Source organism: Nansenia antarctica, assembly GCF_963989245.1.
Source record: "Nansenia antarctica genome assembly, chromosome: 2".
Lineage (NCBI taxonomy): Eukaryota > Metazoa > Chordata > Actinopteri > Argentiniformes > Microstomatidae > Nansenia > Nansenia antarctica.
The window spans coordinates 85,955,051-85,973,276 of record NC_137675.1 but is presented as its reverse complement, the minus strand read 5'-3'; the positions used below and the strand labels follow the sequence as shown (position 1 = coordinate 85,973,276).

Below are 18,226 nucleotides of genomic sequence, written 5' to 3'. Positions count from 1 at the left end.
TCTGAAATAAGGGCAAATTTACCCAACAATTATATGTACGTATATATATATTATATTATATATATTATGTGTATACAATTGACATACATTTACATTGACCAGAAGTAGGTGGGCGGCACTATCGGAGCTCAGAGAACACAGATTTTTTTTTTTTCTTCTCAGGGGTGGTGGCTGCTCTGCTGTCTGTCTGTCTGTCTGTCTGCCTGCTCCTCAACCTCGAGCCGGAGAAAGCGTGGGAATGTAGTTAGACAAAGTTGAGAGTTGAAGTAACATCCCTGGACCAGGACACTGTGACAACCAGTCACATCTAAACCAGCCACAACTTGACCGAATCATTTGAGGACTTTCTTCAGCAGACATTTCAAGTGTGATCAAGTTCGGACAAAGAGAGTGAAAGAGAGAGAGAGAGAGAGAGAGAGAGAGAGAGACAGAGAGATAGAGATAGATAGAGAGAGACAGAGAGAGAGAGAGTGAAAGAGAGAGAGACAGAGAGAGAGGAGCCATGCAGGCCATAAAGTGTGTCGTTGTTGGAGACGGGTAAGTTGGACAAAAGTTTGACTCAAATGCTTTTCAAGACACCCACTCACACTGAGCTGTGTTCGAGAGATGTGATAATCAGCTAAGTTTAGATCAAACCACAACAGTTGAAAGTCAAAGATGTGTGATCAGTGTGTGAAAGTTAGCTTAGCTCACTGCTGGCATGTCCGATGGGCTAGGCTAGGGCAGCTAGCTGGTTGAGACATCCAGCTGAGTCTCTGTATCTGACCCAGCAGCTGTGCCACAGGACGCCTTGACCAACCTTTGATGTGTTTTAAATGTCACCTTTTATTTAAACCAGGAATACAAAACTCATTGAGATTATTATTTTTTTAAATCTCGTTTTTCAAGAGCGTCCTGCCTGGCCAAGACAGGCAACAACAGCACAGCCAGGGGGTTTACATCCATCCATACGACAAACACAGTACAAATCGTGAGCTTAGAATTACAAGGTTCTATCTCAATTTTTGGTCAAAATTGAGTTTTTTTACATAATCTGATCCATTAGGTGTTTATCAATGCCTGTGTGGTGTTATTTTTTAAATGTTTACATTTTTGAGTTAGTAATTCATAAAATACAAAGGTTCCATCTCACAAAACATAATGGAATGTAAAAACTTTGACGCTCAATATCTCTGAACTGCCCTAAACGGAGATAGAACCGTATCATTCTAAGCTCACAATATGCCTATGAGATCAGATCACTGGCCGGGCAGTCAAGTGCCAAACAGAGACATATAAGTCCACGGTACTGAAGTGGGGAAAGGGGCTTTCAGGTGTGCCTGGACAGGACCCTAACCCTAACGCTGGACAGGCACACCTGAAAGCCCCTTTCCCCACTTCAGTACCGTGGACTCACTGGACCAGAGGCACGATCAGAAGGAATAGGTCCTGTGAGCGAAGTCCATAGTTGCCCACACTTTTTTTTATTTTTTTACAGGATGTAGGCTAGTTCCTCAGATAAGTTGAAATCTATTTGATCAGCTTTAAAAAACAAAAACAAAAACTATAGGTTCATCCTAATACTGAACACATCTCAATAGCTCCCATGTGTTGTTGTTGGTGTGGCCGGTTAGTTATGACAGTCCAGGAGTGAAGAGTAGTGTGATAGTTTAGTAAGTATACCAGTAATTTTACATTTCAGGACACAGTATTCGGCAATGTTTATTGTTCAAATCAGCTGGTCCCTCAATCTTGTGTTTGCATCACTGGCTGTGAATGGGTCTCCACTGACTGACCCAGTTTCAGTTTTCTTTCTTTCTTTCTTTTTTTAAATACACGGGTCGGTGGGCTCGGAGGAGATCGGCCCATTAAATCACTGCTAAGCCATAGTTGTGTGTAGTTGAAATGCCCTATTTGACTAATTTCTGCCTAAAATCCAGACCCAAACTAAACTGCTTATAACATTAGAAATATGACGATCGGACGCAAAAGAAGAATGCCATTTGATAGGTAACAACTTGAAGTTGTGTATGGGTATGCTCAGGTCATAGTTCAGAATAACATACTAGTACTACACACAGTAAAGGAAACAATAAGCAGATTAATAAACAAATTAAAGCCGAATTTGGGCCCAAATATGGGCCCGTCTGATTTAAGGGGTATTGTTTATTATTACCATCCCAATTCAATAAGTTAGGTCTAAAGAAAGTGAAAGTTTTGTCATTATTGGAGGGACAAGTTTATTCAGTCATTCTTTCCCGGTTAAATAACCTACGGGGAAAAAACCTTTCTTCAAATAGCCTTAGAAACAGGAACAAAAAAATGTTCCAGGTGTTTACTGGTGTACCCAGAGCCGTATGACAGGAAGTCTGTCATACCACAAACAGGACACACCACAAAGCCAAACCAAGCTGGCCTGGCCTAGTCACCTATCCAGCACAGTTACCGAAACAGTGCCGGGAATAATATATAACCTTTATTTAACCAGGAAAAGTCTCATTGAGATTAAACATCATCTCTTTTTACAAGACCGCCCATCCTGGAGTCACAATGTAAAAGGGACATAATCTGAGCCAGTAATCTGGGCTGGGGGACTCCTGTCTTATAGTAAGACAATGCCGTACACATTTAAATCCTTCCTGCTCACGGCCTGTCTAGCTTCAGGGGTGAGAGGGAGTGCAGCAACAAGATGACTCATCACACTCAACCTGCCTTAGTGTGGCAATAACCTGGTACTTAAGCACCGCCGGTCTAGATGACTGATTCAGCTGCTGATAAGGATTTCGGTGACTGCCTCTACCACTATTGCAATTATGCTGTGTGTGTGTGTGTGTGTGTGTGACGAGGTAGTTTTACATTTTACTGGTCATTTACACAGTATATAGCTACTCCTCAACAACGCAACAATCAGACAACATCAGTATCAGTTAGCTGCCCACTGAAACAGGCCAGTAGGTGTTAAGTCTGTTGAAGGCGATGACACATGCTGGCACGGGGTGTGGTGTGCCTGAACTAGAGGGCAGCCCAGCGGTCGGACCCTGGTTCCACTGGCAGTACCCTACGTTTACATTTTAGCCATTTAGGCAAGACGCCTTTAATCCAAAGCGACTTTACAACAAACAACATCTGTCTTAAGTCAGTGAGTCCTCTGTCCATCAGTCATCATAAGAAAGCGTAGTCTATGCCGAAACCAGGGGCCATTGGCTGTTACAATGCTAGAGGAAGGAGGAATTGCCGTTTATTTTTATTTTTTAATATATATATATATATATATACTGTGTATATATATATATGTTACGGACGGTACATGTGGGAATACGGTACATGTGGGAAAACTAGGGTTAGGAGCTAGGGTGCTAGGTTAGGATTACGGTTGGGGTTATGGGTAGGGGTAGGGTTAGACATGCCAGCATGTACCAAGTCGACGTTTTATGCTGCCATGTCCCCGGAAATGCCGACATAAACCGTTTTCCCACATGTACCGTAACATATGTATATTATAGGGATAAATTCTAGTAGAGCAACAGTAATGTCCGTGTCACTGTGGCGTTACTAATGGATGTAGAGTGGAACAGCGGCTGTCTGGGAGGAGGTCTCGTCCTGACACCCTGGGTGTGGTGGACTCTCTCCACCACAGCAGCAACCATATAAAACCTGGCCTGACGTCATAGACGGACGCAGCGCAGCCCAACGCCGCATAGTTGTCTGATTTATCACATGGGGTAATGCCTCTGTGACTGGGATGTGGACACGCCTAGTTATCAACAGGCCAGCAAGGAAAGAACCCTGAACACTGAACACAGGCTACTGAACACAGACCAGTAAGGCTAGCCCTAACCCTTCTACTGAACAGGCTACTGAACACAGACCAGTAAGGCTAGCTCTAACCCTTCAACAGGCTAGTAAGGCCAGCCCTAACCCTTCAACAGGTTAGTAAGGACAGCCCTAACCCTTCAACAGGCTAGTAAGGACAGCCCTAACCCTTCAACAGGCTAGTAAGGACAGCCTTAACCCTTCAACAGGCTAGTAAGGACAGCCTTAACCCTTCAACAGGCTAGTAAGGACAGCCTTAACCCTTCAACAGGCTAGTAAGGACAGCCTTAACCCTTCAACAGGCTAGTAAGGACAGCCTTAACCCTTCAACAGGCTAGTAAGGACAGCCTTAACCCTTCAACAGGCTAGTAAGGACAGCCCTAACCCTTCAACAGGCTAGTAAGGACAGCCTTAACCCTTCAACAGGCTAGTAAGGACAGCCCTAACCCTTCAACAGGCTAGTAAGGACAGCCTTAACCCTTCAACAGGCTAGTAAGGACAGCCCTAACCCTTCAACAGGCTAGTAAGGCCAGCCCTAACCCTTCAACAGGCTAGTAAGGACAGCCTTAACCCTTCAACAGGCTAGTAAGGACAGCCCTAACCCTTCAACAGGCTAGTAAGGCCAGCCCTAACCCTTCAACAGGCCAGTAAGGCCAGCCCTAACCCTTCAACAGGCTAGTAAGGCCAGCCCTAACCCTTCAACAGGCTAGTAAGGCCAGCCCTAACCCTTCAACAGGCTAGTAAGGCCAGCCCTAACCCTTCAACAGGCTAGTAAGAACAGCCCTAACCCTTCAACAGGCTAGTAAGGACAGCCCTAACCCTTCAACAGGCTAGTAAGGACAGCCCTAACCCTTCAACAGGCTAGTAAGGACAGCCCTAACCCTTCAACAGGCTAGTAAGGACAGCCTTAACCCTTCAACAGGCTAGTAAGGACAGCCTTAACCCTTCAACAGGCTAGTAAGGACAGCCCTAACCCTTCAACAGGCTAGTAAGGACAGCCCTAACCCTTCAACAGGCTAGTAAGGACAGCCTTAACCCTTCAACAGGCTAGTAAGGACAGCCCTAACCCTTCAACAGGCTAGTAAGGACAGCCTTAACCCTTCAACAGGCTAGTAAGGCCAGCCCTAACCCTTCAACAGGCTAGTAAGGACAGCCCTAACCCTTCAACAGGCTAGTAAGGCCAGCCCTAACCCTTCAACAGGCTAGTAAGGCCAGCCCTAACCCTTCAACAGGCTAGTAAGGACAGCCCTAACCCTTCAACAGGCTAGTAAGGCCAGCCCTAACCCTTCAACAGGCCAGTAAGGAAACCCGTTCCTCCACCATTAACATTCTGTAGTCTGCTGTTGTCAACATGCTAATGATGCTGAGGTTGTCCATGCCGCTTCTGGAACGTGTTTCTCAACCTGAACCCCCCAGGCGAAACCACCCCCCCCTCCCCCAGGCCCTTCCTTTACAGGCCTACAAGTGTGACCGACCGTGGCTGTTTGATGATGGGGTCAAAGAAGTGTATGTGTGATGATTTTACCATTGACATAATCTCTCTCTTCTCCTCCCGTGTCTGCAGAGCCGTGGGTAAAACATGTCTGCTGATCAGCTACACCACCAACGCCTTCCCCGGGGAGTACATCCCCACCGTGTGAGTACCACCACCAGCCTGGGGGGGGGGGGGGAGTGTGTGTGTATCACTAGTACTGGGGGGGGGGAGTACCACCACAGCCTGGGGTTGGGGGGGCATGTGAATACCAGGACAGCCCGGGACAGGGACGGGGACATAGGAGTACCTCCACAGCCTGGGGGTTGGGGGGCATAGGAATACCAGGACAGCCCGGGGGTGGGGGTGGACAGGGGGACAACCCGGGACAGGGACAGGGACATAGGAGTACCACTACAGCCTGGGGGTGGGGGGGCATGGGGATGCCAGGACAGCCCGGGGGTGGGGGTGGGGGTGGGGGGGGACAGGGGGACAACCCGGGACAGGGACAGGGACATAGGAGTACCACTACAGCGTGGGGGTGGGGGGGCATGGGGATGCCAGGACAGCCCGGGGGTGGGGGTGGGGGTGGACAGGGGGACAACCCGGGACAGGGACAGGGACATAGGAGTACCACTACAGCCCGGGGGTTGGGGGGGCATGGGGATGCCAGGACAGCCCGGGGGTGGTGGGGGGGGGACAGCGGGACAACCCGGGACAGGGACAGGGACATAGGAGTACCAGGACAGTGGGGGGGGGGGGGGGGGGGGGCAGGGGAGAACCTGACAGGAACCACCTAGGGCTAAACAGGTGCACAACTGCCCACACCTGTCCTGTCTGCCCTCCCCCCCCTCCCCTCCCCTCCTATCATTATGCAGCCTGGGCAGGGCAGGCAGCTCCACATGCTTGGCTTTAATTGAATTTGAAAGGGCCGAACAACGGCGGGCCTTGTCTGCCTGCAGATGTCGTTGTCGTGGTGACGGGTGTCCACTGACCCTGTGGTGTGAACTGGTTTCACTGACCCTGTGGTGTGAACTGGTTTCAGGGCAGGAACCGGTTTGAGAAACAAGCCACAAGCTTCCTGGCTGGTGATAAGCGAGAGGGACTGGACCCTCGGTCACTGAAGGATGTAGATTTACACTTTAGTGACCAAGTGCACGCCCTCCTCACCCAGAATCACATACAACATTCAAGTACATTCACAATAACATTCACCCAAAGTAAGCAAGACACCTCATAATCATCATAAGACTTTCTATAACAGAAAGTGTAATATAAATTATTATTATTAGTAGTAGTAGTAGTATTATAGTTGCCCCGTGGCAAAGATTGCACCTATTATTTATTCATTATAGTTATGACACAAAAACACAATACAAGGAGAAACAAAAGGTTAGCTAATGGATGATGGGCTGCACTTATATAGCGCCTTATTCCAAAGCGCTTTACAACGGCCTCTCATTCACCCATACACACACACATTCACACACCAGTGGCGGCAAGCTACCATGCAAGCCGCCCGCTCATTGGGAGCAATCGGGGTTCACGGACACCTCGACACGTGGCCAGCCAGGGATCGAACCGTGCGATCATTAGAGAAGTATCAAAACGTAGAATATGGATGTTGGAATGTCAATAAAGACATTTCTTTGTTATTTGTATTCTCTCGTGAGAGTAGCAGTGGTAGAGATGGTTCTTCTCCAGCCCTTCAGGGGGCGGGTTCCCAGACCTTCAGCCTAGTCCAGGATCAGGTCACACTCACCATGGAAGATCTCCATTGAGGATGCTATTTAGTCTAGGACTAAACGAGGACTCAAGCCTTGTCTGTGGAACCGGCCCGATATCTAGCCGAACGGACTGCGTTTGTCTGCTCTACTCTGCGTTTTAGATTTTACATTTTAACCATTTAGCAGACGCTTTTATCCAAGGTGACTTACAATTAGAGATTACATTACAGATTACAGGGACAGTCTCCCTGGAGTAACTGAGGGCTATGTGCCTTACTCAAAGGGCACTTGTGGTGTTCCCAGGTGGGACTTGAGCCCATGACCTTCTGATCACCAGTCCAACTCACTATGCCATAGGCCACCACTACCCTACTCTCTACAGTTGAGCATCATGCCTATACACACACGCACATACACAGACACACACAGACATACACAGACACACACAGACATACACAGACACACACTCACTCACTCACTCACTCACTCACACACATACACACACACACATGGACACAGACACACAAGGACTCACTCACTCATTGCTCTCTCTCTCTCTCTCTCCCCTCGCAGGTTCGACAACTACTCTGCCAACGTGATGGTGGATGGTAAGCCAGTGAACTTGGGGCTCTGGGACACAGCAGGCCAGGAGGACTACGACAGGCTCCGCCCCCTCTCCTACCCCCAGACGGTGAGGCTGCCCACGGCCGTCTTATTCCTTCTTTTACACGGTCCTCTGTGGCGCTAACAACGCTTAGGTTGTGGGTTCGATTCCCGCCCGGGACCATGTATACTGAAAAATGTATGCACTCAACTGCAATGTAATGTAGTTACTATGGGTGGGACGATTAGAAAATGTCATGTCACGATTATCGTGGGCAAAATAATCGCGATCCACGATATTATCGCGAGAATTAAAAGATTTTTTTATTTTTTATTTTTTTAATGCCAATAAAACACACTGTAATCACTTTAACTTAGATTTTGTTGTATTTTTAGGACATTTTAAATCAGTAATTCAAATTCAGATTCTAGTGGCACATAATGTGGTATATGAGGTCAAAATCCTAAGTATGACAAAAATGGCTCAAATAGCCCCAGCCCTCTAAGGGTTAAGAAAGAGCAATTCCTTTTCGGCCAATCAGCACCTTTCATTAACGTACACAAGGAAGTTTAAAGAACGCACTCCCAGTGTTTCCAGAGCCCCTTGGCGACTTAATTAGTCAAAAGCGACCAGCGACAAATCTAACTTCCTTTTCTGGTCATTTGGGGAATTATTGTAAAGCATCTAACATATCCCGTATTCCACGGTTCACGTTACAACCGAGCTCAGGAGAGACGAGTAGGGATACAGTCTAGGGCTGCCACGATTAGTCGACTAGTCGCGACGACGTCGATTACCAAAATCGGCGCCGACATATTTGGTAATCGACGTCGTCGCATGTTTTTTTGGAGCTGAAATAAAATATATATATTTTTTTTTTTTCAAATCAATGACAATAAAGACCATTCATTTCATTCGATAAGCATTCGTTTTTCTTCCCTGAAGCTGCCACTGGCTAGCGTCTCCCAGTGTCTTTGATGTACATGCGCAGTGTCGGTCATCCGGGGCACACGTGACTTCCCCGGAAAAACAAACAGAGAAATGTCTTCCTGTCCTCGTACCTCTAAAGTGTGGGAGCATTTCAACCACAACGTTGAAAAAAAGTTGCAAAGTTGAACTCGCTTATCATGGCAGCACGTCTATGATGCGCGAGCATCTAAAAAGGAAGCACGTTGTGGCAGATGACGAGGAAGACGATGGCTCGTCTCGGTAAGCTAGTTAGCTTGTTATTGGCTAACGATATCGTTACGTTAAAAGCCTTCTTACATTATTTTACGTTATGTGCTGTAACGTTGTCATCAAAGCGATACGATCAAATAGCAAAAAAAATTGTCTTAACGTTACAGTGCTAAGAAGGCGCGTTCTACTATGAGATGAGTGAAGCAAAGCAAAACTTTTGTACTCTGTACAAGTATTTATTTTTGTTTTTGTATTCTTTTGGTTGCCTAGTGCCTAGCCTACCTCATTTTACTCAGCAGTTTGCACTCTCTACTACTCTTTACATTACATTACATGCAAGTGATGCCAGAAATAAATCTGCAAAGTTCATTAAAATATCTATTTTTGAGTGAACAATCATTTTAATTGTCTTTATTTTTAGTTAGCACATGCCTACAACAACAACTAACAACTTCAAGCTAAATTTAGAAGCTGATTTAGAAGATGATAGCTAAATAAGAGCGATTGAGTAATTGTGCGATAAGCTGTAATTTATGATCCGATTAGTCGACTAATCGTTAAAATAATCGGTGACTAGTCGACTGAAAATAATCGTTTGTGGCAGCCCTAATACAGTCTATGGCGAGCGAGGGTTGCCGTCTCCTCTCTCCCTCAACACTCACTCCCGCGGCCAGTCTGATAGCAGCCGCGGGGAGCGTGCCGTTGTGCGCGCGGCTCATGTGAGGAATTGCAATTATATTACAGTAACAGTCGCTAACTTAGTCTAAAGTAATGTAGACTAGGCTGAAAAATAGCGCCAGACATTTGTTAAACACAGTTTATTCATAACATACGATTATGACGATTATTCAAATAATTAAAATTCTCCACGATTAAGTTATCGCGGGTGTTTTTATCGCGATTAACGATAAAAACGATAATCGTCCCATCCCTAGTAGTTACATCCAAATGGAAATCCAAAATGCAGCAGCGAGAGCTTTAACCAAAACAAGCAGAAGAGCTCATATAACTCCTATTTTAGAGACTCTACACTGGCTTCCTGTTAAGTTCAGAATAGATTTCAAGATCCTTCTGCTTCTTTATAAAGCTCTCACTGGCACAGCACCAGAATATCTGAAAGACCTTTTGCTAGCATATCAGCCCAATAGAGCTCTCAGGTCTTTTGCTAGCATATCAGCCCAATAGAGCTCTCAGGTCTTCTGACGCTGGTTTTCTCTGTGTACCACATGTACAAAAGAAGAGATCTGGTGAGGCCGCATTCTCATTTTATGCACCCAGATTGTGGAATGCACTGCCAGTTTACATTAGGGATGCAACCTCAGCAAATATGTTCAAGTCAAGACTAAAAACCCATCTTTTTAATATTGCCTTTAAATGACAAAATAATTAAATTATGATTTATATAATGATTAAAGCACTGAGCTGCAACGTTTGCAGGAAAAGCGCTATACAAATAAAGGTTATTATTATTATTGCTATTTTAGTCATTTAGCCTAGCAGGCTTTTATGGAGAGTACGTTAAAGGAGAATTACCCTAATCTTCTAGAAGGTTAAAGTGCCTGAAGCATCACAGTGATAGAGAGGGAAGGAAGCTATTGTTTGTTTTTGTCTGCAAAAGTACAGTTTATAAATATTACACGTCATCAGTGCTTTTTTTTTCTGTTCTTTTTTCATATTTTACACATATAGAGTGCTTTGAGTCCTTGAAAGGGCTATACAAATTACATGTATTATTATTATTATTATTATTATTATTATGCTGCATTGATGTTTGAATGGAGATGTCTGAGATGTGATGCCTTGTCTTAGAATGAGGAAGCTGAAGAGACAGACCGTGTGTTCCAAGAAGGAAGTGACTTTCACAGACTGAGTGTAATATTCTCTCTCTCCCTCCTTTCTTCTCCAGGATGTGTTCCTGATTTGCTTCTCCCTTGTGAGTCCCGCCTCGTTTGAAAACGTCCGTGCCAAGGTGAGTGTTCCAGAGGCCACAATGACCGTCAGAAATCACTGCATTTAAGTGATTTAGCAGAAGCTTTCTCCCCCCAAAGCGACTTAGGATGAGTACACGTGTCTGAGGAGGGGAGTCAGCTGTACAGTCATCATGTATAAAACCTGGGAGGAGTGCCATTGGCAGTCACAGTGCTAGAGGTTTTATTTTATTTATTGATTTTTTGTGATTATGTAGGGTGTTAGGGGGTGGTATAATGTAGGGTGTTAGGTGGTAATGTAGGGTGTTAGGTGGTGGTTGTGATGGCTATCATGTCTATCAAATTAGCCATCGTCCTGGCATGAGTGGGTGTTGGTTCCAACGCACCTTTTTGTTTGTAGTTCCTCCGTTTGCAACAAAGACTCTGGACCTTTCCATGAATTGAAGTGGTCTTAAAATCCAAAGTCCAAATAAAAGTAACAAACGAAAGTAATATATGTTGGTGTGGTGTGGTATGCGTGTGTAAATGTTTGTTTGTATGTGTGTCACTTCTGGGTGGGGCCTATCCCCGATCGGAATTCAAAAGCAAAGTTATCAAACAAAACTTGTATCAAACAAAACAATAAATATTTTCTAATGTGGTGGTTTATCGTGATGGTTGAAAAACTGTGTCGCACCCTCACGTGTCAGGACTCATCAAGCCCAAGCAAGGAGAGATCACTTCCTTATATCAATTATGTCCTTAGATTGGGCGACACCCATTTTCAAAATAAAAGTCTTTATGGGCCAAAGTACCACTTTCAAAATACCATTCAAGTGGCTTTTCATAAATAATAATATAAAGCTTTTTTGGCTCCAACAGTGGTATTGTAGGGTGTTAGGTGGTGGTAATGTAGGGTGTTAGGTGGTGGTAATGTAGGGTGTTGGTTAATGTGTGACAGTTGGTAATGTGTGACAGTGGGTAATGTGTGACAGTTGGTAATGTGTGACAGTTGGTAATGTGTGACAGTTGGTAATGTGTGACAGTTGGTAATATGTGACAGTGGGTAATGTGTGACGGTAATGTGACAGTTGGTAATGTGTGACAGTTGGTAATGTGTGACAGTTGGTAATGTGTGACAGTTGGTAATGTGTGACAGTGGGTAATGTGTGACAGTTGGTAATGTGTGACAGTGGGTAATGTGTGACAGTTATGTGTGACAGTTGTTAATGTGTGACAGTTGGTAATGTGTGACAGCTGGTAATGTGTGACAGTGGGTAATATGTGACAGTGGGTAATATGTGACAGTGGGTAATGTGTGACAGTTGGTCATGTGTGACAGTTGGTAATGTGACAGTTGGTAATGTGTGACAGTTGGTAATGTGAGACAGTTGGTAATGTGTGACAGTTGGTAATGTGTGACAGTGGGTAATGTGAGACAGTTGGTAATGTGTGACAGTTATGTGTGACAGTTGGTAATGTGTGACAGTTGGTAATGTGTGACAGTTGGTAATGTGTGACAGTTGGTAATGTGACAGTTGGTAATGTGTGACAGTTGGTCATGTGAGACAGTTGGTCATGTGTGACAGTTGGCCATGTGACAGTTGGTCATGTGACAGTTATGTGTGACAGTTGGTCATGTGTGACAGTTGGTAATGTGTGACAGTGGGTAATATGTGACAGTGGGTAATATGTGACAGTGGGTAATGTGTGACAGTTGGTAATGTGTGACAGTGGGTAATGTGTGACAGTTGGTCATGTGTGACAGTTGGTAATGTGACAGTTGGTAATGTGTGACAGTTGGTAATGTGTGACAGTTGGTAATGTGTGACAGCTGGTAATGTGTGACAGTTGGTAATGTGACAGTGGGTAATGTGAGACAGTTGGTAATATGTGACAGTGGGTAATATGTGACAGTGGGTAATGTGTGACAGTTGGTAATGTGTGACAGTGGGTAATGTGTGACAGTTGGTAATGTGTGACAGTTGGTAATGTGACAGTTGGTAATGTGTGACAGTTGGTAATGTGTGACAGTTGGTAATGTGTGACAGTTGGTAATGTGTGACAGTGGGTAATGTGTGACAGTTGGTAATGTGTGACAGTTGGTAATGTGTGACAGTTGGTAATGTGTGACAGTTGGTAATGTGTGACAGTTGGTAATGTGTGACAGTTATATGTGACAGTTGGTAATGTGTGACGGTAATGTGTGACAGTTGGTAATGTGTGACAGTTGGTAATGTGTGACAGTTGGTAATGTGTGACAGTTGGTAATGTGTGACAGTGGGTAATATGTGACAGTTGGTAATGTGTGACAGTTGGTAATGTGTGACAGTTATATGTGACAGTTGGTAATGTGAGACAGTGGGTAATGTGTGACAGTGGGTAATGTGTGACAGTGGGTAATGTGTGACAGTGGGTAATATGTGACAGTTGGTAATGTGTGACAGTTGGTAATGTGTGACAGTTGGTAATGTGACAGTTGGTAATGTGTGACAGTTGGTAATGTGTGACAGTTGGTAATGTGTGACAGTTGGTAATGTGTGACAGTTGGTAATGTGTGACAGTTGGTAATGTGTGACAGTGGGTAATGTGTGACAGTGGGTAATGTGTGACAGTTGGTAATGTGTGACAGTTGGTAATGTGACAGTTGGTAATGTGACAGTTGGTAATGTGAGACAGTTGGTAATGTGTGACAGTTGGTAATGTGTGACAGTTGGTAATGTGTGACAGTTGGTAATGTGAGACAGTTGGTAATGTGTGACAGCTGGTAATGTGTGACAGTTGGTAATGTGACAGTTGGTAATGTGTGACAGTTGGTAATGTGTGACAGTGGGTAATGTGTGACAGTTGGTAATGTGTGACAGTTGGTAATGTGTGACAGTTGGTAATGTGACAGTTGGTCATGTGAGACAGTTGGTCATGTGTGACAGTTGGCCATGTGACAGTTGGTCATGTGACAGTTATGTGTGACAGTTGGTCATGTGTGACAGTTGGTAATGTGTGACAGTTGGTAATGTGACAGTTGGTCATGTGTGACAGTTGGCCATGTGACAGTTGGTCATGTGACAGTTATGTGTGACAGTTGGTCATGTGTGACAGTAACGTGGTTTGAGTGAGTGTGGTGTCACCGGTGGGCTGATGAGAACCCTGTCTCTGCAGTGGTACCCCGAGGTCCGGCACCACTGTCCCAACACCCCCATCATCCTGGTGGGCACCAAGCTGGACCTGAGGGACGACAAGGACACCATCGAGAAGCTGAAGGAGAAGAAGCTCACGCCCATCACCTACCCCCAGGGCCTGGCCATGGCCAAGGAGATCGGTACGTCTGTCAGCCACGTACACTCATTATCAGACGAGATTAGATTCAAGAGACAATTACACATTGCACAACGAAATGTATTTTCGTTTTTGTTTGCTCTAGGCACAGGGGTCAACACATTCACAAAATTGTAGCACAATACAATGTTTAGTACTAACAGGCCTCTCTCTCCTGTCCTCTCCCACCCCCTCCCTCCCTCCCTCCTCCTCCCCTCCTCCCTCCCTCCCTCCTCCTCCCCCCCTCCCTCCCTCCCCTCCCTCCCTCACCTCCCTCCCTTCCCTCCCCTCCCTCCCCTCCCCTCCCCTCCCTCCCTCCCCTCCTCCCTCCCTCCTCCTCCCCTCCTCCCTCCCTCCCCTCCCTCCCTCCCTCCCTCCTCCCCTCCTCCTTCCCTCCTCCTTCCCTCCTCTCCTCCCTCCCTCCCTCCTCCTCCCCTCCCCTCCCCTCCCCCCCTCCCCTCCCCTCCCCCCCTCCCCTCCCCTCCCCTCCTCAGGTGCGGTGAAGTACCTGGAGTGTTCGGCCCTGACCCAGCGCGGTCTCAAGACGGTGTTTGACGAGGCCATCCGGGCGGTCCTCTGCCCCCCTCCCGTCAAGAAGAGGAGGAGGAAGTGCTCCCTGCTCTAAGACTCCACAGACAGGAAGTGCCAGGACGTGGGTGCCGACAGAGGGGGCGGAGTTTGTTGGGGGGAGGGGGGAGAGATACACAGGAAACACTAGACACAAAAACATTTGACTTCAGAATTCTTTCCTTCCTTTTGCAGTAGCGACAGTTCCACTTACAAACTGTTCCCGTGTAAAAGAAAAATGCAGTTTAGGAATCTTATCCATAGGTGGTGTAGGAATGGGTTGAGATGATGATGATGATGATGATGATGATGATGATGATAATAATCATGATATCCCCAGTCCTTTCCTCTTACACACACACACAGAGAGAGAGAGAGAGAGAGAGAGAGAGAGAGAGAGAGAGAGAGAGGACATAACAAATTCCTGAGGCCTTCAAAAAAAAAAAATGCATTAGAAATTCTGTGAAAAGGATCATCGTGGAATGTTGTTGTTTTTTATTATTGTTTGTCCACTGGCAGTCCATACGGTTTGTTTACAAGTCACAGAGTTGTTTGGAGTGGAGAGCAGAGACGTTGCCAAAAACGCAGACCGCAGATATTAGCGGTCGTACAGCTACAACACTACAAACCCTCTGCCGTCGTCTGAGGTTTACATCTTTTTAAACGTACAGCTAATAACTCCGCGGACGCTCGCTAGTCGTTCGCAGTTAGCGTGCGGGGGGGGGGGGGGGGGGGGGGGCGGGGCGGGGCGGTGTCTGTGTGTAACCACACTTTGAAATGAAGAAGAACTCACCAAGTCAACTGAGATGATGTCAGCCGAGGTTTTTATTGTCGCCTCAGAATACTCAATGTACCATAATCTTATTTTTTTTCCTTTTTCTTTTTCTTTTGTTTACTAACAACGTCGACATCTTCGGCTCAATTCCTGGTTTTAGTGACCCGCAAGCGTCTGTCCGCGGAGGCTGGCGTGGTCGTCGTGGTCGTCGTATGGTTGCAGATAGAGAACGGGTGTGGCTGACAGACCGTTGGTCCTTTCCATGAGAGGGGGAGAGGTCCACGTCTGCTCGCTACGTTTCTTAACTATCCATGTTTAACTACCAATGGTGCTTTTTATCGATTGGGAGGGTAAAAAACATCTGCTTTGCTCCTTCAGTATTCCACAGGAGAGCTTCCCGCTCGCCGCCTCGCACCCCCCCGGTGTTTGTTGGACCTGTCAGTCAAAGATGTCATCATGTCCCGCCTCCTTTCATATCCCCATACACCCCCCCCCCACACACACACACACACACAAACCCCCCCCTTACTACAATACCTTGCCAGTACTGTAAGAATTGTCAGAACTGAGTTGTTGCTTGAGATTTTTTGCAACTTTGGATGATGAAGAGATTGGGGTGTTGGGAGTGTCTGGGGAGGAGGGGGAGGGGGAGGAGGAGGAGGAGAGGAGGAGAGGAGGAGAGGAGGAGAGGAGTCCCTGGGCGTTCACCAACACCTTCATACAGATGTTTATTTCTATGTTCTACTTTTTTTTTTTTTTTTGTGAATAGCACATTCGATATCACGGTAGAACCACTACTGGGGAAAGCAATGTCACTAAGGAGTTATGTCAGAGAAATAATTATATAACGGTAACAGAAGCTACTGTCAGTAACGTTGTAGTATATATATATATATATATATATATATATATATATATATATACACACTCATCCTTTGTTATAATCCTATGAATTGGCTATTTTGTATCATTCTTTTTTTTCTTTTCTTTTCTTTTTTTCACTTAAGTTGCATCACTCACTGTATTTTACGACTAACACTATGAATGATATCTTGTTTATTACCTCCTACTACAAATCATTGTTAACTCTACTACCGTAATCTCCCTAAAAGTCTAGCTTTTTGTAATTAATGCTGCCATAGCGGCATGGAAATGTGCAACATATACTGAAGAGTCAGACTTAGGATCGCTACATTTATATATTTTTTGCGTATTTACTTTTATGTATTTGAACTACTAGATCAGGAGTTACGTACATGATTATGACATCACTGTTGTGTTCAAGCATCAAGCTTGCGCTCCAACTCTAAGCCAATGTTGTGACCCTTTGGTTTCATGGATATAAAGCTATTGTCACTTTTTGTTTTTGAGAAAGCCAATAAATTTGAATTAAATGAATACTGTGCGTGTATAGTGTGTGACTGTGGCCTTTCTCACTGCGTACGTGTAGCTCTCCAGGCCTGTGTTTACACAAGAGACCTGTGTTCCATCCCTCCTTTAACTCCTTCAGTGCCCAGGGAGAATAAAGTCGCTAGGGTTAGGGCTGGAGCTCGGGTTAAGGCTGGAGCTAGGGTTAGGGCTGGAGCTAGGGTTAGGCCTGGAGCTAGGGTTAGGCCTGGAGCTAGGGTTAAGGCTGGAGCTAGGGTTAGGGCTGGAGCTAGGGTTAAGGCTGGAGCTAGGGTTAGGGCTGGAGCTAGGGTTAAGGCTGGAGCTAGGGTTAGTGCTGGAGCTAGGGTTAGGCCTGGAGCTAGGGTTAGGTCTGGAGCTAGGGTTAGCCCTGGAGCTAGGGTTAGGACTGGAGCTAGGGTTAGGCCTGGAGCTAGGGTTAGCCCTGGAGCTAGGGTTAGGACTGGAGCTAGGGTTAGGACTGGAGCTAGGGTTAGGCCTGGAGCTAGGGTTAGGTCTGGAGCTAGGGTTAGGACTGGAGCTAGGATTAGGCCTGGAGCTAGGGTTAGGACTGGAGCTAGGGTTAGGCCTGGAGCTAGGGTTAGGACTGGAGCTAGGGTTAGGACTGGAGCTAGGGTTAGGCCTGGAGCTAGGGTTAGGACTGGAGCTAGGGTTAGTGCTGGAGCTAGAGTTAGGACTGGAGCTAGGGTTAGGCCTGGAGCTAGGGTTAGGACTGGAGCTAGGGTTAGGCCTGGAGCTAGGGTTAGGCCTGGAGCTAGGGTTAGCCCTGGAGCTAGGGTTAGCCCTGGAGCTAGGGTTAGGTCTGGAGCTAGGGTTAGGTCTGGAGCTAGGGTTAGGACTGGAGCTAGGGTTAGGCCTGGAGCTAGGGTTAGCCCTGGAGCTAGGGTTAGGTCTGGAGCTAGGGTTAGGACTGGAGCTAGGATTAGGCCTGGAGCTAGGGTTAGGACTGGAGCTAGGGTTAGGCCTGGAGCTAGGGTTAGGACTGGAGCTAGGGTTAGGACTGGAGCTAGGGTTAGGCCTGGAGCTAGGGTTAGGACTGGAGCTAGGGTTAGTGCTGGAGCTAGAGTTAGGACTGGAGCTAGGGTTAGGCCTGGAGCTAGGGTTAGGACTGGAGCTAGGGTTAGGTCTGGAGCTTGGGTTAGTGCTGGAGCTAGGGTTAGGTCTGGAGCTAGGGTTAGGGCTAGGGCTGGAGCTCCCAGTTTCTGCACCATCTCTCTTGTGAAGAATAGTGGTAGCTGTATCAAGTTATGGGTATATTTGTCACTGGCAGGGACTGAGGAGTTTGTCAGGATCAAGAGAAAATTATTCAATTTGAGAGTTGGTAGTGACATCCTAATCTACACAGCGTGTAATTGATTCCTATGCAAATCAGAGGCCCGATAAAAACAAAGTTATTGATTCCAAAATGACATTAACTATTATCCTTGCATTAATGTTTATTTTGGTCCCTTATACAATTCATAATACAGATATTAAAAATGT

The 18,226-nt window shown here is 46.2% G+C and overlaps 1 protein-coding gene across 1 annotated transcript; it reads left to right on the top strand.

Moving 5' to 3' along the window:
• Window positions 1-226: 226 nt before the first annotated feature.
• Window positions 227-15,240, top strand: LOC308151271 (ras-related C3 botulinum toxin substrate 1-like). The gene is made up of 6 exons (XM_080524109.1): window positions 227-537; window positions 5,357-5,428; window positions 7,564-7,681; window positions 10,680-10,742; window positions 13,840-13,999; window positions 14,490-15,240. The coding sequence occupies exons 1-6, from the start codon at window positions 503-505 to the stop codon at window positions 14,618-14,620; spliced, it is 579 nt and encodes a 192-aa protein (XP_080380235.1). The 5' UTR covers window positions 227-502; the 3' UTR covers window positions 14,621-15,240.
• The last annotated feature ends 2,986 nt before the right edge of the window (window positions 15,241-18,226 follow it).

Bases quoted from the DNA above. Each gene is read 5' to 3' on its own strand.
- LOC308151271 (XM_080524109.1), top strand. From the start codon at position 503: ATGCAGGCCATAAAGTGTGTCGTTGTTGGAGACGG. The intron at 7,682-10,679 runs GTGAGGCTGCCC...TTTCTTCTCCAG, and splicing joins CCCTCTCCTACCCCCAGACG to GATGTGTTCCTGATTTGCTT. The intron at 14,000-14,489 runs GTACGTCTGTCA...TCCCCTCCTCAG, and splicing joins GGCCATGGCCAAGGAGATCG to GTGCGGTGAAGTACCTGGAG.